At 42.4% G+C, this 26,172-nt stretch overlaps 1 protein-coding gene across 2 annotated transcripts; it reads right to left on the reverse strand.

Moving 5' to 3' along the window:
• Positions 1–1,443: 1,443 nt before the first annotated feature.
• Positions 1,444–5,879, reverse strand: LOC101162370 (paralemmin-2). Of its 2 annotated transcripts, XM_011478600.3 has the most exons (4): positions 5,570–5,879; positions 5,417–5,471; positions 3,619–3,699; positions 1,444–2,750 (listed from the first exon to the last, which is right to left on the reverse strand). In XM_011478600.3, exons 3-4 carry the CDS (start codon positions 3,662–3,664, stop codon positions 1,936–1,938), a joined length of 861 nt encoding a protein of 286 aa, XP_011476902.1. In that variant the 5' UTR covers positions 3,665–3,699; positions 5,417–5,471; positions 5,570–5,879; the 3' UTR covers positions 1,444–1,935. The 2 variants fall into 2 exon arrangements, with proteins under 2 accessions (XP_011476902.1, XP_011476901.1); XM_011478599.3 differs by lacking the exon at positions 5,417–5,471 and having other exon boundaries at positions 5,570–5,878.
• Between the last annotated feature and the right edge of the window lie 20,293 nt (positions 5,880–26,172).

Genomic DNA, 26,172 nt, shown 5'->3' on the forward strand with positions numbered 1-26,172 from the left:
AGGAGGGTGATTATAGAAGGGGGGGGGGGTGTAAAACCATGAAGCAGCATAAAGCAACAAGTTTCTGGATGGTTATACTCATTATGGTGAGGTTCAGATGTAATACAGGTCTACAAGGGCGGGGCCTGTCCACACACAACAATCTGGAAAATTCTTAGCTAATAAATGAAAAAACAAGAAAGAAAAAAAATCCACAATCTCCTCAATTAGGGAAGGATCAGGAAATATCACCCACGACCCAAAGAAACAGACATCACATTTAAAGAATTTTATGAAAACTTATATTCTTCCTGTTTCCAAAATATTTGGTTGGGTGTTATTGTGGACTGCTCCCTCAGACTGGATGGGGCGGACCAGCTTCTTCTGCCAGGATATTGGTGTGCCCCTGACCTTGCAGCTCTTTTCCATGCGGTGAGGGAGTCCACAACATCGGAGCTAGATGGACCGTATCCCACGAGAAGCTGGTAAGGCTCCTTTTCTGGGCCCACTGGGGCACCCCAATTTTTCCATCATTGCTCACAGCAACTGGAGTGTGGTCCTCAGGCTCACCGTCCCCTGGCACTGTCAGGGACCTCTGCTGGTCGCCGGTGTCCACCTTCCCAGTCGGGTGGTCCATTTCTGTCCCTTCCCCTGGTTTGTCCTCAGTAGGGCTGGTGGTCAGGTTGCCTGGGTGTGCAGTGCGGGCTGGCCATGGGTGGTCCCGGCTTGCCTCTGGGGGTGTGGGGGATCAGGACTCCCGGGCAGTGGCGTGCCTCTCATCTGAGCGCCGTCATAGTTCTTGCACGGTTGGGGAGTCTGGGCCCGGAGCTCATTTGGGTAGGACTGGTTCCTGCCCTGGCCGGGGCTCCGGCCCTGCACACACTCTGTTCCTCCTGCTCCCCAACCGGCGGGCTGCCGTCTCCGAGGTGGGGGTTTGTTGCGCGTGAAGGAGGTTGTTCACATTCATTGTGATCAAGGTACACACTAAGAAGCACATGTTCAACCCACCCACTTATTCACTTTTGCACAACTATGGGCATTGGTACTGTTTGTACACCCCTCTCCAAGAATATTGGTCATGCAAATCTTTTGTGTACCTGTCTGTGCGCAGAAGTCAGTGTGAGATAAATCTTTCATCATTAACTTATGAATATATCTAAAACCTGTAAATAGCTGTTTGCAGATTTATTTGTTGGTGTGTGTGTGAGGACTAAGTCATGTAATCTAATTATGACACTCTTATGTTATGACTCTGTATTATCGACTGCACCCCTCACCCTCCATCTTAACCCATTATCCTCCATCTCTAACATCCCAATCTCTCCCTTTCTTTTTCTTCTTCATCCAGTCCAACAAGGGAATGCATATAAATATAATTACTATAAATAAAGCTTAGCCTCACATACAAAAAGGGTCTATACAAATATAAACTTTGTTTGTCTGAAGGTCCAAAAACTCCTATTGAAACCGTAAAACAGAAGGTTTTATTTTTATTACTCTTTAAATAAGTGCACAGTTTCATTAAGTTGACTGGTTATAGCAAAAAATGAGTAAAAATACAGACATCTACCTATGGAAAAAACAGACATTTGATGGGTGATAGCTTGATCTTTCTGATTCTGATTGATTGATTTAATCAAAATTGACTAAATATTTGTTGCCCTATTGTTGTCCGGTAAATTATGAAAAATTAATTGGAATCTTTGGGAAAAGTTTCACACAGAAACTTGAAGCTCAGTCATTCAAGGCATATTGGGGTGTTGAATAAAACAGTCCTCTGCTTAGTCCATCAGGAGGAAGAAGTGGATTTAAAATCAAAACATTTTAAAAACCTAAACCCACTGTAGGATACATGTTTCACTGGAAGCTCTTTTATGTATTCAAGGCAAAACCATTTCAAGAGTATCATGCTCTTAAGGCTGTGAGGGCGTGCACGTCAGTCCCTTCTCTTCCTTCCTACATGACAGAGCAACATTTACAGGTCTTCTGCTTTCCTTTACAGGCCTCTTCCTCCTCTTTAGGAGGTTTGATTCCCACCCCCCTCTCATCCTCTGCGGCATTTGGAGGGTTTTGGACCGGCGTCTCCGTGTCACACTCCTGCTCTGCTTCCTGTCCTGATGCTGATTGAAGGGAGGAAGGTGTTTCATGGCCTAAGAGTGTCTCTTCTCCATCCTCCGTGATCATGACTCTCTCAACGGTGATCATCCCCTCAGGATCCTCCTGACTGGGATCGTCGGGATCGTCGGCGTAGCCCAGGAACAGAAGAGTGACTGGATTTTCCTCCAGATTCTGACTGTCTAGCTTCACTTCATTGTCTATAACCACTGTGGTAGTTTGATTTTCTTCATATCCAACATTCAGCGGCTCCTTCTCAATCTTCTGTTTGGCTTCCATGTGTTTTTTTCTCTCTATCTGTATCTGTGTGGGGTTCTCCTTAAGCGGTGCATCTTTGGTGCTCAGTACTTTTTCTACATGAACTCTACTAGATTCCACATCCAGGGTCTTCAGTTGTGCCTCATGTGGCGAAGCTGCAACCTCGTCCAACAACACTTTCATCCCAAACCCGTCTGCAACACTCAGGATCTGCCTGAGCTCCTCAGACGAGGGTTGACCTGGACTCCCGCCAACGGTGTGGATGCTCTTCCTGCCATCATCAAAGATTGGCGTGGCCTTGGGAGCAGCAGCTGGCGCAGACACGGGGGTCACGGACCTGACAACGGTGACTCCTGTCTTTGGGTCTCTCTCAACCTGCACTTCTAACATCCCCAACACTGGAATCACAAACACAACTGAATTAGACAGATTTCTATGTGACTTAAATATGAGCGAGGTTGGATGACACACAAGAGCCAAATAAAAAAGAACAGCTTTGATTCACAATTTTTTTTTTATTTCTTTGATTAAATATAGATCTTATTTGCTCAAATCTCTATTTTAAATTACATTTCATGTGTTTATAACAAAAATCTTTCACAAAACTACTTTAACAGAACAATAAGGCAATTTTTTACTACCAAAATGAATAGTCTGACAATAAAACTAACACAAAAATAAGACAAAATCAGTTTCAAAACTGTTTCAATCCTTTTTTAAAAACGGATTAAGGGACTAAAGAAAACCAGTAGCCTTTAGAAGATAAGGAAAAATTATTCAAATGTGATCATACACTTTTTAAATCCTGTTCAAAATTTGACAGACAAGTAATTGTTTACTGGGATGTGTGCATTTAGTCATACCTCAATTATAACCCAAATCCTTAATGAATAAAAGATACTTTTATTTTTAAGGAAATAGAAATGTATAGTATATTATAATAAAAAGTATTGTCCCTTTTTGAGTTCACTTGTGCTGAAATTGTTGAAATGTTCTCCGTTAATACTGCGAAGGGGGGTCGAAGGGCAGGGATGTCCAGTCAGTTTGTTAGTTCAATTTAGTATTTTTCCTATTGAATTCTATGTATTCATGATCATTTTGATTTTATGTTAAACTTTTTCAATTACCTATACGAAGCCCATTGAGACGACTGTTGTTGTGAATTTGGGCTATATATATATAAAATTGAATTGAATCGAATGAATAACTTCATGGGGCATACAGCACTTGTGAATATCAGATCTTTTTGTTCATTGAGTGTCTCACCTGATCGTCCATCTTCTTCATCATCATGAATCATCCTGTGAGCCATTTGTATGACGAGGGGATTCAAAGCTTTTTCATTAACTGAGAAAACAAAAAGACATTTGTTTCAGAATCAGAACATTTGTGTGGCAATAAAATGATGTAAACACCCAGAAACTTCAATGTGTAGTGGACGCCGTAAGGATGGAGAGATTCCTTAATAGGATAAAAAAAAATGGCAATCCAGGAGTGACGAGGCCCCTTTTTTAAATTCAATGGAAAAGTGGAGTGGTCCAACATGCAAGGCAGAGGGGGGGAAAACCCGCCAAACCATCAGATAAACTTCTAATATGTGGACACACCATATTAGACCACACTAATTACATTCTCACCACTGTACTTGATGCCTAAGAGGGTTGAAATGATTTTCTAGACACTGTAGATTGGAGGTTTGTGCAACATATAAAGTTAAAAAAAAGATCAGTGTTTTCATATGTATAAAACCAAACTCATGAAAACAGATTCCAAAGACACCACAAGATACAATGAACCAAACTTTGATACAGATATGAAACCAACATTTTTTTTTTTACTTTTCCTAATGTGATGTCCAGGAAAGCATGCCAACTGACACTTCACAAGAAGATCTTATGGAATTGGATTGTAAATTCCTGGTCAGAGAGAGGCATGAAATGTCTTCAGGTGCCTGCATAAGGTCCAACTTGGAAACCTTTTTGCACAGCAGTTCCCCAAATGTGTGCATCCTCCACATGTTTGCAGAAAACCCCTTTTCCCAGGGAATTTGTATTACCTGCAGTGAAATTTGATGTGCGTTCAAATCAAACCTGCTGCTTATTTCTTTCATGTTTTGAGGTGAGTTGCAGCCTCATGAGATTCAAGCTTAACTGTTCTGCTGTGGAATTCAAGATGCCCAGCAAACCTGTGCAATGTGTCATTGTGTATTTGCTGTGTATGTTTGTGTCTGAACATCCCTAACCTCTGGGTAAAACTCCACACTCTAAAGAAGATTTGTGATTCTCTTTAAAGCTTTGCACAAGTGAATAATCCTGCTTAGGATGTTCAATTCCACTTTGTATAAATAAGTCCTTTTTAAAAACCCTTTGCAGACAAAAGCAGGAATGGCTTCTTTGTAGTTTTTCATGTAGGCTTTCACACTCCTGATAGCCTTAAAGCATAGAAATAACATTTTTAGAGGTATGCTTTTATAGAAATCTATACACCTGCTTCATCATCATGGCCCACAGCCTATAGCTGCAAAATAAATAAAGAGTCTTATGTACATTCTCACTAATATTAAAGTCTGGATAAAAAAAAAAGCATGTTTGAATTAAGATTCATTTGATCACTCTAAAAGATAGAGTGATCAAATGAATTTTACTTTGTTTCTATGGACTAAAAGCTTTGGACTTAAAGGCGAGGGGCTGTTTTTCTACACATCACTGCGTGTTTAACAGTTTAAATCCCCCTGATATGATTGAAAACAGGTTTCTGAAAGTACATCACAACCATAACAAAGTCCCACCCAAAACATCAGACCAGGACGTCAGGCAGCAGGCAGCTCAGCCCGATTTGGAAAGAGGATGGCTCACCACAGTGATCAGATGTTGATGAGAAGCAATAGAAAAAAACAATTAAAAAAAAAACCCACAATGAACACAAACAACTAATGCTGCATTAGCCTACCCTCATCTGAAATAAGAATTCATTTCATATCATTTTTCCAAAAACAACAGATGGATCTGCATTCATCAGCTTATGGAAAAACCCTATTCCTGCTTTCAAATAATTAGCTTATTACCCTTTGTGACACAAACGGTCTTTTTCAAGCTTACGCTGCTCTTTCAGGACCTTCCCTGAACAAGATGAGAAAAAAAAACCACATTAAATTGTCTGTCTAAGAAAGGGTTCGTGCAGAAAAACAGTCATCTAAAGCATGCGGGTCATTACTCACCTCTCACTTGCACCGGTCTGAAAAGCAGCTCATACGTAGAAGAAGAGACTGAGTCTGCTTGGTGTTATCTGAGAGCACTGTGCTGTGGGGTTCCACCCGCTCTAACAGTCTGAATCTGTGGTCACTCCCTGTTTTTTTTCCAAAGACAACGACTTCCTCTGCAGCAGAGTCAATCCGAAAAACAAGCAGGGACAGAGGAAGGGATATTTTTAGGAGACCGACACGTTAAAAGGGAGTTGATATAGCCGGCTGGGATGCCAGGAAGAAACGCAGAGAGAAATATAGTTCACTGACGCAGCACATTACGCTCTCGCTCAGGCATAAATACACTGCAGTGAGCTGCAAACATGCCAAGGTCAGCTCTAAAACCTCTTTTTCTCTCAGTAGTATTGACTGTGGGAGGGAGTCTACTGATCAAATTAACCATTCAGACCTGGAGAATGTCTGAGTGTTAAACTGACAGTTTGCTGCAGTCTGTTCTGCACAACATTAGTTTTTAATTTTTCTAATTCATGCTAAAGACAGGTTCTTTTCTTTTACTTCATTTTACTTTCTGCTCTACTTCCTAACTAGGGTACAGCAGGAAGACAGTATTAGTTTGCATTAAAAGTCTATTTTCCATGTTGTGTTTTTTGCAAATGTCCTTCTTAATTTTTTTTTGATAAGTCTCTCAGACTCGTGAAAAATACACCACAACAGCAAGCTGCCCTTAATATTTTCTATTCTAATTATATCTACCTACACCATAACAAGCTAACTTTAGTTTCCTCTCTGCACAGAAATAACAAACACCTGTCGCCTCGCGAACGCCCCCTAAAGGTCCGGAAGAGTACTATCTGCTTCACGTCAGGATTTTTTTTTTTTTTCAAGATCGATAAAAGTATTTATGGTGTGATGATATTATAAAATATATTATATTTAAAAAGTTTTTTTTAAATGAATAACTAATGTGTCTGTATTCTGTAAAAACAACCATGGAACAAACATCCTTTAAAATTGAAATGGTACAAAAAATGGTATAAAAAAATAGAAATGGTACACTGCAGGCTTGAACCAACTTTTTTTTTTTGTAAAGAATGTTGTAAATAATATTGATTAAAAGAGAGGAAAAATACTGAGGCCTCCATTAGTGGTTAAAAAAAATCTGATAAACCGTGCTAATTTGTCCACAGAAATTGATGAGCGCTAGCAGGGACGTGGATAGAGCGAGGGAGTGGATAGGGCGAGAATAGAGGGGCAGTGGCTCAAAGTCGGAAAAGGGCAGCACAAACATGTTTTTTTTGATCTTTTAAACAATAAGGAAATTAAGTTTAATTTTAAAATAAACTACTTATAGATAAATACTCAGCTACTGTAGGTTAAAGTGATAAAATTGTCATTTCTTTTATGTAAACAAATTATTGTCAACATGAGTTTGTTCACTTTATGGAAAACATAAAGCAATAAAACACTGGAGGCTATTTATTTTGGCACAATGTGCTGCAGGAATAACCACCATGAATAAAGTTTATTACAGATGGTAATATTTTAAACACTGACATCCTACAACTTTTATCCCCAGAATTCTTAAATGATTAGTAATATTTAACTAAATCATACTGTTGCTGTGAAGTTTCTGCAGTTTAGTTCAGTTTGTCAGTGGTCCTCTATCATGTTCATGTTAATCATCCACAGCTGTCTTCATTTCTGTTCATTGTCCTCAGTGAGTAGAAGTGTCCGGTTTTCAGTTCTACATTGTAAGATTGTCTGTTTTATCTGCTTTTTGTTTCTCCACGGTGTTTGTCCTGTTTTAGTGTATTTATGAAATGCTTAAGTTTCTGCCACCAAGCACAGTTTCCTGGTTGGCTTCAACACCTTCAGTTCCTGACAGCTGGATCCAATGTGACTCTTGTTTTATGTTGGGATTGACAGCTAAATTCTCTTTTGCATCTAATCCTCTAAACACAGGTGTTTAATCCTTAATACAAAGGATTGTGAAAGTGAATAATGCAGAGTTAAAAGTTGGCATTTCTAATCAGAAAATGTTACGTTAAACAGATCAATTCTATGTCAGACCGGCAGTGAGGAAGCTATGAAGTCGCCATAAATACTGTTATTTTGAGCTCAGTACCCCACTTCCAGTCACTGCAGGTTCTGCTCTGTTTTTAATTCATGCTCCATGTTCAGGCGTCTTTCACAAGTAAAAAGTGACTGCTGTGTGTTTTTCTAAACTATGAACCATATTTAAGCTTGTTAAATCAGTGGACGGTGACTGGTTAGACCAGAACGCTCAGATTCAAGTTGCTGCGCTGTCACGTCTCTTCAGTTTTCTGCTTCTGCAGCTTCTCTCGCCGTCCTCAACTCTCTCTGGCGGCTCTGAGTCCAAGTGGAGCCGCAAACACAGAAGCGGCAGCTCAGAACCTCCGCGTTATAATGGGTTCAATAGAATACCGGGAGGGAAGGGGGTGTAGCCACATATTTTTCTTGAACAGAACTTTATGAGCGTTAATACAAAGAAGAAAACAGAAAAGAAAAAAATAAACAGATAAGAATAAATTAACAAAATAAAAACATTACTTAAACATACCACACCATAAACATTAGTTACAAAGACAAATAAAAAGACAGTCCCTCCAGTGTTTCCATAAATGTGACCGGGAGCGTATAGCATTAAATATAATGTTACTTATAGCCAAGATTAGAGTGTTCTCTGAAGAATTTAGTCTGTAGATACATTTGAACATGAGTGAGCGCATGCAAACCCAGAGACTGAGAGAAACAAACAGCTCACTAACACTCGTCCTCCTTGGCTTATTTAAAAGCACACTAACAGCGTCATTGTCCGCCACCTGCAGCTTTCTCATTCTGGCACTTGGGCATTAGGGTACCGGTACTTTATATTACAAGACAAAAAGGGCAGGTGCTCAAGCACCTCTAGTGCCCTAAGAGCGCACTTTCCTGAGCGCTACTGCCGTGGCAGAAACCTGAATGAATCTCGTCGTGTTATCAAAAAGGAAAATGGGTCCAGCTGCTGAACAGGCTTCCCACATGCGTCTCTGAGTCTGGCTCAGTACAGAGACTGTCAGCGGTTCCGCAGCGCTGTAACACCATCCAAATGCGCCTTTTTAGGGAAACGACATCACCATCACAATGGTTTTGAATGGCTTATCGCTTGAGTTGGTTTGTCTTTTTCCACGTTTACGATTGAATGGAAACCATCTGATTGCGAAATTGTGTTTTGTCTACATTTTTAGACTTTCGATAAAGTTTTGCACATTCGTGTAATGGAAACACAGCTTCTGATGTTGTTGTGTTTCAGAGTCTGCACCAGAAGAATCACAGCAGGTTGTGATGTGGCCAGGTTAACTCAGGCTCCGCCCCCTCACTGGGGAACTTGATTGAACTGAGGCCACCTCAGTGCAGCTAAAAGGTCAGCGACATCTGCAGGACCAGATCTTTGAGACACGTTAAACATTTTTTGTAGTTTTTTCTCAAACATTTTGTAAATATTTGGTATTTATCCCAGACTGCTTATTTCTGAAGGATCAGTTTATCTCTTTTGTGTAAAATAAAAAAAAAACAATAATTCTGTGTTTGTGATGTGTAAATATAGAGCTTGTTCAGGTGTGTCCATTCTTTTTAAGGTGGATTTTGCTGATAGGTTAAAATGTTGCTCAAATAAATCAGTGCAGTGAGATTATTTATTTTACTGATTATTTATTTATGCATTATGTATGTTTCTGCATTAGGTGCAATAATGTCCAAGTTCAAGTTCAAAATATATATATATTTTTTGGACAAGTGGAAACAAGTGTAGAATAACAATATAAGACAAAACAAGACAAAATTATATAAGGTAAAAATAATTATATAAAACAAGACAAGACAAAATTACATAATTATTTATTATATAAACAACAAAAGTCCAAAAGGAAGTGAGAAGAAGAAAGATCTTGTAGACTTTCACCCCCTTTACATTACGTCCTTACTCTCCTAACTAAACCCAGTACACCCACCATCAAAGTCTAGGGCCCTACCCGTGTATATTCGACTACAGCTGCACATGTAATTCTCATTTCAAAAACAGCCAAATTAATTACACAATCTCATTTTATAAGCATGCAGAATTACAAATGCTGATGTTCTGTGTTGATTTGTATTTGTACATATTTATCAATGATCATATTTCTGTATTTATTTTCCCAGCTTCACTCGACAAATTGAAACACAAAATCTTTTTTTTCTTCTGTGTGCTTTAAGTATTACAAAATTTATTTTTCCCCCTAAAATTGAATTTTCTACGGAGCTCCTAAAGGGCCATTGAAGACAAAAAATGTTTGAAAAAAATAACAAAAAACGAACGGGTGTGCACTTCAAATGTTTTTTTGTTTTTTTATCACCAGTTACTAATAGCCATTAATGCAAATAACACATGGCTTTAGTATGTAATAAGAATGCAAATGCCAAATATAATTTGGACCCTTTTTTAAAACAAGCCACATGACTTTAAAACTCGTTTAAGATGGCGTTCAGAGATGATGTAATTGTGATGGTAAGCAAGCGAAGCTGCAGTCTCTTTGTAGAAAAGTCAAAAAGCAAAGTAAAACTCAATCAGCTCACGTAATGCCATTTCCAGGTAACTTGGGAACATTGTGCGCAAATTACCTAATGACTGGTGCGCACCCGATACTAACTGGTTAGTTAGCTTTTTTTTTTTTAACTTCACTTTTTTTTCTTCAAATTGTTTTTTCTTCAATGGCCCTTTAGGGGCTCCGTATATGTCTATGCAAGGAAGTGCTCTTATTTTCTCACAGTTTGGGTGGTCTGTCGCCACGAGTCCACTAGAGGGCGGCAGAGTTCCTTTTCATGACGCATGATCAAGGTTGGCTTGACAACAGCCAGAGAGCTTTCACAAAACGTGTCACTCGGTTTTCCCCGTCTCCATCCTTAACTACTTTTTGAAGAATAAAAACATGTTAAAAAAAAGCTCAGAAAAAATCAGTATCTTCAAAGATACTTTTCATTAACATAAATTGAGACAAATGAGTTTTTAAAGGCTTCTTGTCTGAGCAGCTGTTTTTTTGCGTTTTGATTTAAATGTTTGTAAATGTGATATGTTAACTTACTAAATTTGACGGGTTAAACTTGATTATTTTTTAGCATCTTTTATTATTCCAATTTTTTTTATGATTGTATTATTGTTATTTGATTTTGACTGTGCTAAAATGGCACATAATGTGAATGAAGCTGGATGGACTTAAACACTCAGTTCAAAGTTCAATGTGGTTGATACGTTCACCCTCCTGCTGCTCAGCCGTACTCCCTCTGGAGGTCGCTCTTCTTCTCTGTCTGTTGCTTCTCCCCACAGCTGGTTCTCATTTTACTTTGATTTGGTTCCTTTTTAAGGTCTCTGTCCCTGCATATGTTTGTCGCAGCGTCTTGTTTGGATGTTCTCTGTTTGGTTTAGCGCTTTGGCATTAAATAGCTTTAAGAGTTCATTACTCTCCTTGTTCTTCCTGCATCTGGGTTAACCCCCTTGGTTTCACGTAACATTATGCTGCGACCATGTCCAACCCAGCAGGAGATTCGTCTCGACGAGACTTACCCGGATCCTCCGCCGGTGATGGTTCCGTCACCGGTACGGAACGGGCAGACCTGGCTCAGGAGTTGCGAGGATTCATGTCAGGTATGCAGCAGCTCCACGAACGCCTCTCCCACCTGGAACTTGCGCCCTCGTCTTCTCCTCGGCAGACCAGACCTGAACCGTTTGATGGGACTGCTGCAGACTGCCGGGCGTTTCTTACTTCCTGCCGGTTGCAGTTTGACTTTAATCCTGACGATTTCCCCTCCGAGCAGAGCAAGGTGGCGTTTGCTCTGAGCTACCTAACCGGAAGAGCCAAACGATGGGGACTGGCGGAGTGGGAGCGCGGATCGGAGCTGTGTCGCTCCTTTCGGGTCTTCTCCGCTCGGCTTCTCACGGTATTCAATCCCACCACGCCTCATCGTGCTGCTGCGTCTGAGCTTCTTCGCCTTCAGCAGGGATCCCGCTGTGTCTCGGACTACGCGGTGGAGTTCCGGACCTTGGCTGCCAGCACCCGCTGGCCAGATGAAGCACTGCTCGACGTCTTCCTGCAGGGCCTGTCTGACGCTCTCAAGGACGAGCTGGCAGCGAGAGAACTTCCAGACGACCTCGAGGAGCTTATCGACCTGGCGGTTCGTATCGACCGGAGGATGAGGGAACGGGGTAACGAGCAACGCAGCCTTCCTGGTTACCGCCCACCGCGTCCCGCGGAGGTTCCCCCGCCTCTTTCAAACTCCTCCCCGGAGCCCATGCAGCTCGGAGCGGGCCGTCTCTCTCCAACTGAACGGCAGCGCCGCATGCGGGAGGGACTTTGCCTTTATTGTGGACGTTCGGGACACGTTGTGCGCAACTGTCCGGGAAACGCCAGGGCTCCCTAGCAGTGAGGGGACTGGTGAGCCGCAACCATTCTTTTTCCTCTCCTTCTCGTCCCTCCACCAAGGTCTTGGTGGCATATGCTGGAGCCCAGGTGGAATTTGACACTCTTATTGACTCGGGGTCTGATGGGGATCTGATCTCCCAGGAGGTGGAGGACAGACTGAAGAGAGAGACGTTTCTCTACAGCTCCTATTCTGACTCAGCCTGATCCCTCCAAACAATTCATTGTGGAGGTGGACGCGTCTGAGTCTGGGGTATGGGCTGTGTTGTCACAGAGAGCGTCTGATAATAAAATCCATCCCTGCGCGTATTTCTCCCGCAAGCTCACTCCTGCGGAGAGGAACTACGATATAGGGAACAGAGAGCTGCTGGCGGTGAAGGTGGCTTTGGAGGAGTGGCGCCACTGGTTGGAGGGGGCTGAGCGGGCATTTCTAGTTTGGACCGATCACAAAAATCTCGAGTACATTCGTTCAGCCATGCACCTCAATCCTCGCCAAGCGAGGTGGACTCTGTTTTTTGACCGGTTTAACTTCTCCCTGTCCTATCGGCCAGGGAGCAAGAACATCAAGCCCGACGCCCTTTCTCGCCAATTCCAACAGGAGGAGGTGGAGGAGAACCCCACAGAGGCCACACCCATCATCCCTGGCCACCTGGTGCTTGGAACCACCCGTTGGTCCCTGGAACGGAGGGCACAGGCTTCTGCTCCTGATCCGGCCTCCATTCCCTCAGGCTGTCCAGAGGGCCGGTTGTTTGTACCATCTGACCTACGCACCATGGTTTTGAAGTGGGGGCACTCCTCTCGGCTAGCTTGCCATCCCGGAGTAACGAGGACGGGGTTTCTTATAGCCCAGCGCTTTTGGTGGCCTACTATGTCCTCCGACATAAGGGCCTTTGTGTCTGCCTGTCCCGTTTGTGCCAGTGTTAAGACCCCCAGGACCCTTCCCGCCGGCCTGCTTCACCCTCTACCTGTGCCGTCCAGACCTTGGTCCCACGTTGCAATGGACTTCATCACTGGACTGCCAAACTCAAGGGGTAAAACCGTCATTCTCACTATCATCGACCGTTTTTCCAAGTTAGCCCATGCTATTCCCCTGCAGAAACTTCCTTCGGCCAAGGAACTAGCAGCATTGATTTCACAGCATCTGTTTCGTCTTCATGGACTTCCCCTCAACATCGTCTCGGATCGGGGCCCCCAATTCATCACGGCTTTCTGGAAGGAGTTCTGCAACCTCCTCGGGATCAAGGTCAGTCTGAGTTCTGGATTCCATCCTCAGACCAACGGCCAGGTAGAGAGGTACAATCAAGATCTGGAGACTTCCCTGCGGGCAATGTGCAGTAAGAATCCTAAGACCTGGGCTGCACAACTTCCCTGGGTAGAGTACTCCCACAATTCTCTAGTTAACTCCACAGGATACTCACCATTCCAGGCCGCGTAGGGATTCCAGCCCCCCTTGTTCCCGCACCAAGAACAATTGGCCTCCTCTTCGGGTCTGGCGGCTTTCGTGAGGAGGTGTCGCCGTACCTGGAGCAGGTTCCGCCAAGAACTCCTGCGGAACCAGGAGCGGTTCACTGTGGTGGCTAACCGTCGGAGGACCCCTGCCCCGGAGTACAAGGTGGGAGACAAGGTGTGGTTATCTGCTACCAATGTTCCCTTGAAGGGTGGTTCCAGGAAGCTGCAGCCCCGGTACATCGGCCCATTCTCCATCACCCGAATTATCAACCCGGTGGCTGTACGACTGGAGCTGCCTTCCTCTCTGAAGATCCACCCAGTGTTCCACGTGTGCAAGTTGAAGCCTGCTAAGGTCTCTTGTCTCCAGCCTGCTCCAGCTCCTCCTCCTGCTCCTCGGATGGTGGACGGAGGACCTGTTTACACCATTCGGGAGCTTCTCGCCTCTAGGAGAGTGGGACGGGGCGTCCAATACTTGGTGGACTGGGAGGGTTACGGCCCTGCGGATCGGCAGTGGGTTCCAGAGCGCCACATCTATGACCCCGGGCTGATCGCCCGTTTCCATCGCCTCCACCCGGATCAGCCCCGTCTGGTAGCCGGACTTCGGGGAGGGGGTTATGATACGTTCACCCTCCTGCTGCTCAGCCGTACTCCCTCTGGAGGTCGCTCTTCTTCTCTGTCTGTTGCTTCTCCCCACAGCTGGTTCTCATTTTACTTTGATTTGGTTCCTTTTTAAGGTCTCTGTCCCTGCATATGTTTGTCGCAGCGTCTTGTTTGGATGTTCTCTGTTTGGTTTAGCGCTTTGGCATTAAATAGCCTTAAGAGTTCATTAGTCTCCTTGTTCTTCCTGCATCTGGGTTAACCCCCTTGGTTTCACGTAACAGTGGTTCTGGATTTTTAGTTTTTATTTGTTAATTTTGTCTAAATTATTTTTGTGTAAAACTTCAGACTTCCATTCTTTTAGTATATTTTCTCTTCACTAAACTTTGTTAGCTTGTACAACAATTTTCCATCTTCACCTCAAAGTTCAATATTCACTGTTGATGTTGGGAAACGTTTTTACAAAGAAAGAACAAACTTCAGCTTAGTTAGCAAAGTAGAACATTTAGACATCTTTGTCACACAAACATTTAAGGACCATAAAAGCAAAAACTCCACTTTCTGTTTAATCACCTGATTATTTTTTTAATTTATTCCTTGAAGCCCCACTTCGATGGAAGTGGTGATTGAACATGCTCCTGCATCATTTTCCTGATGATGGAGGACATTTAGAAAGACATTTATGCTTAGATATGCATTTCTGAGTATTTCTTTATTCAACTTGTTGTCAATCAGGAGAATAAAATGCAGTTTGAATAAGATTTAATTTACTACCTAGAAAATGCGCTCGATGGGTCACAAACTTCCTGCTCCGCTCCATTGTGATGCATCCACTTGTCCCGCCCACAACTTGGAGGTGAATTTCTAATGAACTCATGCTGCTCTGCAGAAAGTATGACTCAAAGTTTTGGATTGTGGCTAAAAACAGCATAATTCTAGTTAAAAGACGCCCTGCTCAAAACCCCAGAGTTACATGTGGACTGGATGAGTGAACTGTCAGTAACCTTCCAGCTCCCCATGCAGAGTGCAGGGCTGGTCCACTGTTCCTCGACCAGAACGGAAACTATTTTCCCAGTCAAAGTCAACCGATCCGTTTCCTGATGGGCCCTTTCTGATAGTTTGCCAGAATCTCTTCGAGGCTACTCTTTTGCTTTTTCTCCATGGCCTGGAATTTCATAAGCCAGCTCTGCTTAGTCGGACCCTTTCTTCAACTGGACGACCTCCCTTACTTCTGGTGTCCACCACCAGGTTTTGGGGTTGCAACTGTTACCAGAGACCTTAGGCCCACAGCTCTGAACACCCCCAGAGACAATTGAAGTGAAACTATAAAACATGGTTCCACTTTGACTCAATGTTCCCAACTTCCCTCACCTCCCAACAAACCCTCACAATACGTCTGGTCCTTTGCCAAGTCTTACTGCCTCATCACACACCAGCAGATCCAACTCCTCTCCAGATGGTGATTGCTTAACAGTTCTGTTCCTTTCTCTACCAAAACACATAGCCGAAGGTCTCCTCAAAAGACTACATAGTTGGTCATCAACACCTTGCTTTGTGTGCCACTGATGGACACCCTTCTGCTCGAATACTGTGCGGTGCTTGTTATGGAAAAAACTGAAATGAGCACTATTCAGATCAGAGAGGCCATTCTTCCCAAGCACGCCGCTCCAGGTGCCACTGTAGTCGACCCGGTCAGGGTGTTTTTCAAAAACACCCAAGAAGACTGCCCATAGGCTGAAACCACAGTCAGAGACCTATCTCTGTCTGAAGCCAAAGGGCCACGACCCTCTCATTCACTGGGATGAACTCCCACACTTGGTTGTTCACCATGAACAACTCCAGAGAGTCCAAATCCTTCTCAAGGGATTGAGTTTTTGAACCCAGGTTGTTCATGAAGCCAACCTCTCCCATTAGAGCCCAACCTCAGGCTCCTTCCTCCAAGAGAGATGATCATCCATAGCCAGATTCCATGAGAAAGTGTTGCCCCAGTGAGGCACCCACCTTCATTCTGCAGGTGTTGGGCCCACAGGGGTCACATTTAGCTCACAAGAAGCCTCTGTTTTATGTCACAGCATCCACGAATGAAGGAACTTTAAATCAACCACACCACCACCACCAACGTGGTGGGAACTGTTTCAAACAAAGTGTAAGGAATTAACATTTGCAGATATGTTTTCTGCAGCTGTTTATATGAAAAAAGCTCAGAGGAAAATGAAAAGGATAAACCAGGACACATCTTCTCACAACCTCCCACTGCAGGCCAACCTCAACGGCTCATGCTGATCAATACAAGTTGGATAGTTTTTTTTTTACTCTTTTTTTCTTTGGCTGCCTCCTGCAATCAATATTGAAGTTCACTTTTGAAATGGAAAAAAAATAGCATCTTGAGATCATTTTATTTTTGTTTCTTTTTGTTTTTGTCCTATCTGACTCCTCCATGCTTAAAAAGAACCACACATGTAGTTTACAGTCTGTATCATTCACTGTGGAGGACACAGTTTTATCTCCCCCTGTCTTGTTTTCTCCTTGGGGGTTAAGAATGTCCTTTTAGAACTGTCACTTCCTTTTAGCGCATCGTTCACTGTTCAGGTTTGGACTGAAGGAGCAGTGGGACTGTGTTGGTAGTGGGTGTGAGCACTCTGCAGATCAGCGCTCCTCCAGAGATCTGGATCTGTCATCAAGCTGTCTGGGTAAAACCTTGACGCACAAAGCTTGATGTTTTCTAATCGCCACAACAATCTTGGGCCCTTCGGTTTCTTTTTGCAAGTGTCAGTGATCCCCTCGAGCTTGGGGAGTCAACAAAATCGTGGCATATCTGCACCTTTTCTCTTTTTCACAGAAAGGACGGTACTCTCAGCTGTCACATGACTCTTTTGATCCGTCAGAGTCGGCATGTACGACACAGAATGTGACCGTTCAGCTTCTGCCACATGCATCACAATTCACTTTTACAGCCCAGTGGGCAAAGGGTTCCTTTGATGAGTGTTTTACACCATCTGTGCAGAACCAGACCAATAGCAGAAGAGGTTTGAGCACTCAATCCCTCTCCTTTACCATTTGTGCTCAGGTGCAATACATACACTTTAGCTGCAGCGTTAATTCCCTCTGTCAATGTTTGTCCATGTAGATTTTATTTTGTGTTACTTAACATCCAACAGATCTTCAGCATTAGTTCCAAACCAGAGACTTCTGTGTGCAAGCTTGAAAGAATTTTGTTTTTGTCAAAGATGATTCTTATTTATCCAGGTGATGTGTTTACATTGAGTCACTTCCAGTCTTCTCTTCTTGAAATGTTTCATCACCCATCCAATTAGCTTCATCAGTCTGAGTGGGGGAAAGGTTCAAGCCCCACATTTATGGGTGGGTCTATGAGTGGCCTCCTTAAAGTGAATACAGAGGAGAATTAATGGATTTCTTACAATTTAATCTGTTATAATCAAATAAAAACATTGGTGTGGGTTCATGGGTAGCAACATTTTTTGGTCAAAAACAGAGAACAAGTAGCTGAAAAACACCGCTCTTAGTGGTCAAATGTTCTTTGAGATGGAACTAATCTTTTTCTGACAGTAGACTCTAAATGTGGACATCACACTCACAGACAGGATTTCCTTCTGCTTTGCATTTTCCTCAGGACAAACCAACATGAATTTGTCTTAAGGCCTGCCTGAACTGTCCTTTGGTGTACATAAAAGAGGACTTTTCTCCTGTAAAGTGCCTTTTGTGTTCTTCAAGTCAAGTCAAGAAATGGCACCACATGAAATGGTCAAAGGTTTATCAATGTGACGAATGTTTTCCAGTTGGCTTCTTTTACGTTCTCCATATTTTTTTAAAATTTGAGGTAAAAATAAAGGACGTTCTTTGGGAGACTCCTAAGATCAAGTCTGTGCAGAAAGGCAGCTTATGGTTCAAGATGTCTAGAAAAATTGTTTTACCAGTAACTAAGGCCAAATCCAAACTGTTTTCCCAACCCCTACATGTCTTCTCCCCATCCTGATATTCATCCATCCAACTGGAGAGATATGGAAAAAGTAGTGCCTTCCAATTTGGACATTACAACCACTCGATGACATCATCAATAGCTGGCTGTCATCTACGTTAGCGCATTGCTGGCTGCGCTCAGAAAATACATATCATTTTTATAGATTTAAAAACGTACATTTAAATGTAAACTTTTGTGCTTCAGAGCACACCAACGTAAAGAAATGTGTTTTGTCTCTGTGGCACAGCGCGATGCGGATCACCCTACCGCCAGAGGGATAGGTAGCTTTGACTTGCTACTGCTCCTCCTAAAAAAAAAAAAAAACTAAAAAAAAACACTTTCGGACACCACTACAGCTTCAAATGCTCCTACAATTGGAACAATAGGGAGGAGTCAGTAGGGTGGGGAAGCAATTAGGATTCAGCCCAAGTGTTGTTCAACCTCAGTGATTGGGAGGATCACATCCTTTGGGTTGTGGATTGCATATTTTCTCCATTTAAAGATTTGAACTGTCATCTTTTTGAGGGTCACATTAGCAAGTGTGCCTTTTATTTCACCTCAGTTTGTGTTCACTGCACTTCGGTTGTAAGTCAGTTGTAAAATATTCCGTGGCAGCCGGTAAGGAAGCAGATGTCCTCTTCATTTACGTGTCCCCACTCAGAAATTTTCGCAGCGTCGCCTTTGGACTCAAAAGTCTCATCTGCGAACATGTGAAAGGGCAAATGTTGAAACATGAATATGCGGGGGAACACTGAATTTGTCACGTGACAAAAAAAGTTTAAGGCCAATAAAAATTAATATTTTTCTTATTTTAATGGAAACTGGTGGGGTTTTGAAGAATCCAAGCGCAGACGCGAAAAAAAGGGGCGATCAGGTTTATTATTATGAGGCAGAGGCGATGATTGGAGGACAGGAGAGCTGCTAACGGGCTGGCAGAATTTCATGAGGATAAATAATCTGGCATTTGCTGAAGGTTCCATCCCAGAATAAATAGTGTCTGTGATGAGCTGCAGGTGACGTGATGATGAGGAGCAGGTGTGGAGTAGTCGCTGAGGAGGCACACCCAACATCTTCACTCCAAAATAAATAAATAAAATAGATTCGTTTAATTTTGTTTGTGGCTTTGACAGAAAAACAAATGATCTTAAATGTATCTTCACTGAAGATCCAGGAATACTCAAACTGTGCATTCTACAGAAAAGAACTTAATCGGGATGAAGATGCCAGAAAAACCTCTGGTGAAGGAAACTAGTAAGAAGGTTCAGAATGGTCTGAACTTTCAGTTTTTTCTCCCTTAAATGAATGAATTTTGGCTCAGCCATTGCTTCTGGGTATGTCTGGGTATGTTGCTGTGCTGTTTCCTTCCCTCACACCGTTACCTGATCCTGTTTCATAAGTGACTCCCAGTGCAAGCATGCACTCCTGTTTCCTTTGAATCTTCATCTTTCATCTCAGCCTTGCACTCCTCTTTCTTGTCAGGTGGGTTTGTTTCGGAGGAGCTCTCATCTTACAGCACAGATTGCGAGCCTTGTTTGTGGCTTCCTTCAGAGGCTTCATGTCACAGTGACTCACTTCATAATTGGCTCAGATCAACAGCAAGAGCCCCAGCAGACGAGGCTATTGCATATGGCTGCTGCGTGCTCCACTGCCTTGTTTGTCTGGGCAGCTCTGTCAAGTTCTTGTTAATTTGAAACAAGACACCCATGTTTTCTCTGCAGGCTGAAAGCTGCCCTGCAAAGCTGGCAGTGTTTAACTCCACACATTTCCTCGAATCTGATGTTCTATTTGCATTTCCTTCAGCTGTTTGTGTCTTTTAAAAAAATTGGCTTTCTGAGCCCAAAACATTTTAACTGTAAGGATGTAAGGATGAAGACAATTTTTTATTTCTTGAGGTCACAAAAACTCCATACAAATGGTCTCAATGAGATAAAAAAAAAATGTCAGTAAATACAGTAGCCTATTTGTTAACCATCTGCTCTCCATCTCCATCTGCTCGGTGAGACAAGACGACCATCTGCATCTCAGTCTTCAGCATTATCAGCCAGGCGAGAAGTGACAGATCCATGCCGTTTCAAGGGGTTCAGCTGCAGGTTTTTGGGGGTAGAGGATCATAGAGAGGAGCAGCCGCATCCAAAGGCCGTGTCACACTGCCGATTTGTGTAATCTGTGCATTGTTCAAGTAAAAACCTTCTGTCTTTTATCTCACATGTGTGATATACGTAATTTATAAGTGTTTCTTCCGTTCGTCAATCGTCGATCTGTGCAGATGTCCGTCAAGGGTTTCGGCTTACGGGTCTGTACTTGAATTCGTTTTTGAGGTGTTCAGAACATTTAGTCGGTTGCAGTTCATGCATAAGTTTCTCGCGGGCCGTGTCCGGGGCCGCTTGGAAGACGGGTCAGTGGCTATGTGAAATTTTCAAAGACGTGTCATGAAGGAACCACGTTAAAGCCACGGAACACATACAAATAAACCATGCAAAGAACGCTTAAGCCTGCGCTTCATTCAATGTCTTCACTTTGACATTCCAAGCACTGAGCAGAAACCACATTGGGAGGGATAGACCCCCACTCGGCATAGACTGCTGGAGGGGTGACAGATTGCCAATTTATAGTCCTCTAAAGCAGCACTTGAGTTGTGCAAGAAACATGGGAGTTTTTCTTGCCCTGAATACAAGCAATTTATCAATGATTCGTAGGCCCACTAATTAATTTTAACGTGCTATGTTTGCCGTATCTGCGATGTAAAAGTTTCACATCGGTTGTACATGCGTGTAAAGTCTGTTAGACATACGTGGACACACGTGGAATGGTCATGGAAAGCCACAAATTTTGCAAATGCGTCTTGCAAAAATCACCCACAACTGCGTGTGATTCACGTAATAATTGCGTTTGAACTACGCATATGTGTGAACTGACTAAAAGTTTTGAACAGGTCAAAACCGAATTTACGTAAAGACCTGTGTCAGCCTAAACCCTCCACTGACATCTGCGCACATCAATGACACACGCAAGAAACAGTCATGAATTACATATATCGCACGCTTCTCAAAATACCGAAATTTCATCAGTGAAAAATTCGCAAAATGTAGCTAGCGGCTGTGTGACACGGACTCAGGGGATTTTTTCATTGAAACAAAGCATTGCAGGGCCCCACGGCGGGTGCTGACCATGGTGCTGATGAGATGTGACGTCTGCTCACTGCCCTGAATATTCAAATGTTCAAGGTTTACAAAGGTTTACCTGTTCTTTGGGTGGTTTATTTTTTACATTCATTCCATGGTTTTAACAAGGTTCATTCGTGATACATCTGTGAGCATTTCGTGTAAAGAACCACAACTTTTATCACTTCTTTCCACGTATATTCACCTATGACAAGTTTTCATCTGTGGCCAAATTGTACGTACGGAAGTCTGACACAGCCTTTATGGTGAGTGTAGATGTGTCTTCCACACCTTGAGGCTTTAACCGCCACCTTACTGGACATCATGAAAATGGAGCGTACCATTGTCATGCATGTGGTAAGTGTATCGTGAAGTATTCGTCAGGCTCATGTAAGTACCGCATATCTATTTTTATTTATTTATTTTAGTGATGCTGTCAAATGGTGCCGTTACTCCACTCTAGTTGTTAGTAAGATGCGAGTACTAGCTCCTTACTGACCGTGCACAAATGCTGCACGCATGGGGTGTGCACACGACATGTAAGTGCCTGTGACATGCCCGTAGAATGCCCACAAAAGTATGCTCTGATTGTCTGATTTTCAAATTTTAACAGTCAAGCTGCACGGAAGGAGCGCGCCCTTAGCACATGAATAAAACTAACAAGCTCCTTGTGCAGTCTGCAGGTTTTGGGGGTGTTTGAAAAAAAATGAAAAACCTGAACGACATGCCTGCATCTCACCTACTACCCCCTTACTTGTTGCATAAGGATTTGCTCCAACCGGTTGCCGGCAGCATGGCCATACAAAAAATAAAATATGCACAAACATATTATCTCTACAGGCTCATCAAATGGTCTATAACCATAATATTTTATACCTGCATGCCCCATACAGGTTTGATCATTTTTCGCCTGCAAACAGCCTCCTTCAACATATCACAATCTGGCAGTTGTGACTAAGGATATGACAAAAATTCATATTGAAGACAGAAAATGATCTGGATTGTTTTTTGTTTTTTTTGCCTCTTGAAGTTCATACAAATAATTTAAGAAAGGACACCTTCCTGTTCGAGCTCTTAGCCCAAAGTGTAATAAATTAACCCTTATAGGAATCAAATAAAATTACAATCTCCCGTGTTTGTTTCAATAATTAATGACATTTCCATAACATGTAATGTGAATAGTCAATGCTTAAATTTAACATCATAATCATACACTCAAATGCTAAAATCTGCAGGTTTGAGAAATATTTCCAGAATTTGTAAAACCTAAAATGCTTCTAATCTTCCTCCACTCAGCTGTGTGTGAACGCCTGTTGTCTCCTGTCCTCTTCTTATGAATATTCAGAGATTAATTAGCAGCTTTGGTTTTGCCAATAATGAATTATGGAACTGTCAGTGTAGAATATGAGGTTTCTGCTCAGAGGTAAAACCCTAGAGAAATCATTGGTTTGAGCGCAACGGTAAAAAAAACAAGAAAAAACTCGAGTGGCAGCATGTTGTAGCATCAATATATGACATAAGTTCAACACAAAGAACAGCTGCAGAATTCTTCAGATCTGAAAATTGAGACCGACAGAGGATTTCTGCACATAACTTGAGTCTCCAACACCCATCAATCATCCAGTTGACACAAGGAAGGCAGCTTTACTTCAGTGTTAAACTCCAAAGAATCCACAAATATCCGAGTAAAACAGAAGTTTAATTTAAATACAATGCCTTTTTGTTTCTGAAAGGATCCCCTCTCCTGTGACGGACATCAGCAGCCTACGCATTCTGTAGGCTTGCATGCGATCACCCACATATTTCTGGGGAAAATCTTTTACATTTACCAATTGAGCACACACTGATCTGCTTCTTGAGTTGCCGGTAGAACGTGACATGTCGGTACCGGAACCCGCTCAGGGCAAGAACATTAGATCCACTTTATTATATATACATGACCCAGATGAGGAGTCTGTGCGCTTTGTGTCTCTGCGTTCCCTGAAATAACTCGTTTATTCATCTCAGGAAAAGGAAAGCACCATCTCGTAAAAATGACATCTGAGAAACTCAAACATCAAACTCAAACATCTTTGCTAAAAGGTCTATTTGTGGGATAAACTGTACGGACGACAGAATTCCCTTTTTTTCTTCTTAGCTTTGAATCAGTGATTTCCACATCTTTAAAATTCTCATTTTAACATTTGGAAAACAGAACAAAGTCTGACTGGCTCTGTTACTTTAAGAAATATTAAATGTTATTGAATAAACCTCCTAAAGATTTTTTTCAAAAATAAAAATCTTTAAATACATGAATCCACAATTTTACACATAACAGAGTTCCACAACATTTGATAGATTCTAAAGAGCTGAAAATGGTCATTTATTGAACTTGCTGCTTTAGGAGATCCTAATTACTGAAATCAAAAGTTTCACGGTTCTTGCATCCAATGAACTTATGAGTTTCTGGAGTTTCTTCTTGAATTTCTTTGCAAGATGTCAGAATAGCCTCCAAGAGCTGCTGTTTAGACGTGAGCTGCCTCCCACCCTCATAGATATTTTGCTTGAGGATGCTCCAAAGGTTCTCAGTAGGGTTGAGTTCCGGGGAGGATGGGGGCCACACCATCAGTTTATCTCACTTTATGTCCATAGCAGCCAATGATGCAGAGGTATTCCTTGCAGCATGAGATGGTGCATTATTATGCATGAAGATGATTTTGTTACAGAAAGCCCGGTTCTTCTTTTTGTACCATGGAAGAAAGTGGTCAGTCAGGAAGTCCACATACTTTTCAGAGGTCATTTTCACACCTTCAGGGACCCTAGAGGGGCCGACCGGCCCTTTCCCCATGATTCTGGCCCAAACCATGACTCTGCCACCTCCTTGCTGACATTGCAGCCTTGTTGGAACATGGTGGCCATCCACCAAACAACCACTACTCCATCCATCTGGACTATCCAGGGTTGTACGACACTTATCAGTAAATAAGACTGTTTGAAAATGAGTCTTCATGCAGCCCTTTCTGCTTGTGAGTGTTGTTTAGGGGGGCCAAATAGAAGGTTTACGTTGAACTGCAAGCCTCTGGAGGATCCTACACCTTGATGTTGGTGGAACTCCAGAGACACCAGCAGCTTCAAATTTGTGCTTGCCGCGTTGTATTGGTATTTTAGCAGCTGCTTCCTTCTGATGTATGTATCAGGTAGAAACCTTCCTCATTCTCCTTTTATCTGCATGAACCTGTGTTTGCCCTGAATCAACCACAAATCTACTAATAGTACGATGATCACGCTTACGTTTTTGTGAAATATACAAAGTTCCATACCGTATACAAGGCATTCAACAATTTTCAGCAGCAGAGATCATTTTTCTTTGCCATATTACTTGAAAATGTTTGTCTGCTCAATAATGTGGATCACCAATATTTATTCATTTTTCCTTTAACTGAAGGCTTGCAGGTGGCTGAGATCATCCTTGAGTTTAATTGAAAAACAAAGACATTTTGTACACTTAAATACAGTTTGTATAATAATTTGAAACGTGTGTGTTCTACATTCTGCACTGAAGGCCTGCTTAGCTCATCACAGTGTCTTTAGAGGGTTCAGAGTCCCCCTGAAGAAATGTGCCAAGTCCAAAGAAGTAAAAATGACTCTGAACTCCCAACGTGTTAGCAATATGTAAAAAAAAAAACACAAAAACAGCCTGACATCGCTACACATTAGCCGACTGCCTTTTTTTTGGGAAACACTAAAGCTTTCAGTGTGCTTTATAGTGTGGAAATTACAGAATTTACTGGCAAATACAAGAAATCGCAACCTTTTGTTTCCTCCAGCTTCAAACATACTTGACAGTTCTGCTGTTTCTTTGTCCTTCATCCCGGATATCTGTCATCCCCTGAGAGCACAGGAAGAAAAGGGAGTCAAGGATCAGCAGTATAGGATTTCATGGGTTGTTGGGCCGTCTTGGGAGATTTAATTTACTGAAGGTCAAAAACTAATCCCATTATCCATTCTAAGGAAAGGCCCATCATGCATGCATATATGCAAAATATGCTTTACAGAAGCCTTTTCTTAATGGCACGTTTCCCTTCCATATAGGTTCACCTCCGGGCACTTGTTCTGTGATTCGGTAACTTTTCAATTATTTTCCTGCTGACCAGATCTTGGTGACTGTCTGGGCTAAAAAAGTTCATCCAACATCATGAGTGAAAATGATTATCATCGAGGGAGACAGCCGTTTTGGCAGAAGAAAATAGCTCTAGTCTCCAAATGACCTACAGTCTTTCTGTTCTTCATATCGCACTGCAGTTCTGCTTCACTGACATACTTTTGTCTTCTTTAAAAATAAACCCTGGTGATCTCATTCCTGTGCCTTGAAGGCATGGAAATATTCAAGCCAAATATTCCTGTTTGGGAATCAGGATTTCCGTATGAAAAGCATCACAGGATGTTCCAGACCGGTCACAAAAACGGCCCACAGTCTACAGCGGGGGTCATCAGCTCTGTTCCTCCTGCTTCTTTTGGAGCCAATACTGCTTCAGCTAATCAGCATCTACTGAAGCAGGGTTAGCTGCAAAACATCATTAGATTGGTTAATGTAAACCACAATGCGTTGGGTTTTAACCATTGACTTGTGATAACTGGATTAATGAATTTGACATCACCCATTGGTTCTGGTTTAATGAAAGAAAGTCAATTCAGTTGCCATTTTTTTTGCAGTACGGATGTTGCCATGTTGGAACCAGAAATCGTCAATAAGCAGCTATTGGTCCAAGTTGGTCTGAGTCAGCTTTCTAAGGCTACCACTCTCCCATATCAGGAGTGAGTTTTTTTAGAGGTCTACACCCCTAACACTTGAAAGTGGGCTTGGGAGAATCGGTCAAACGTTTTGAATGTGAGACCACCGACTTTAATTGAGGCAACTGATCAATCAGCTTATTAATTGAATAATTTGCGAAACAGAAAAAAATGTTGTGGAAAAAAAGGATTATTGTGAACATGTCACAA

The sequence above is a fragment of the Oryzias latipes genome, chromosome 8 (assembly GCF_002234675.1).
Source record: "Oryzias latipes chromosome 8, ASM223467v1".
NCBI classification, from domain to species: Eukaryota; Metazoa; Chordata; class Actinopteri; order Beloniformes; family Adrianichthyidae; genus Oryzias; species Oryzias latipes.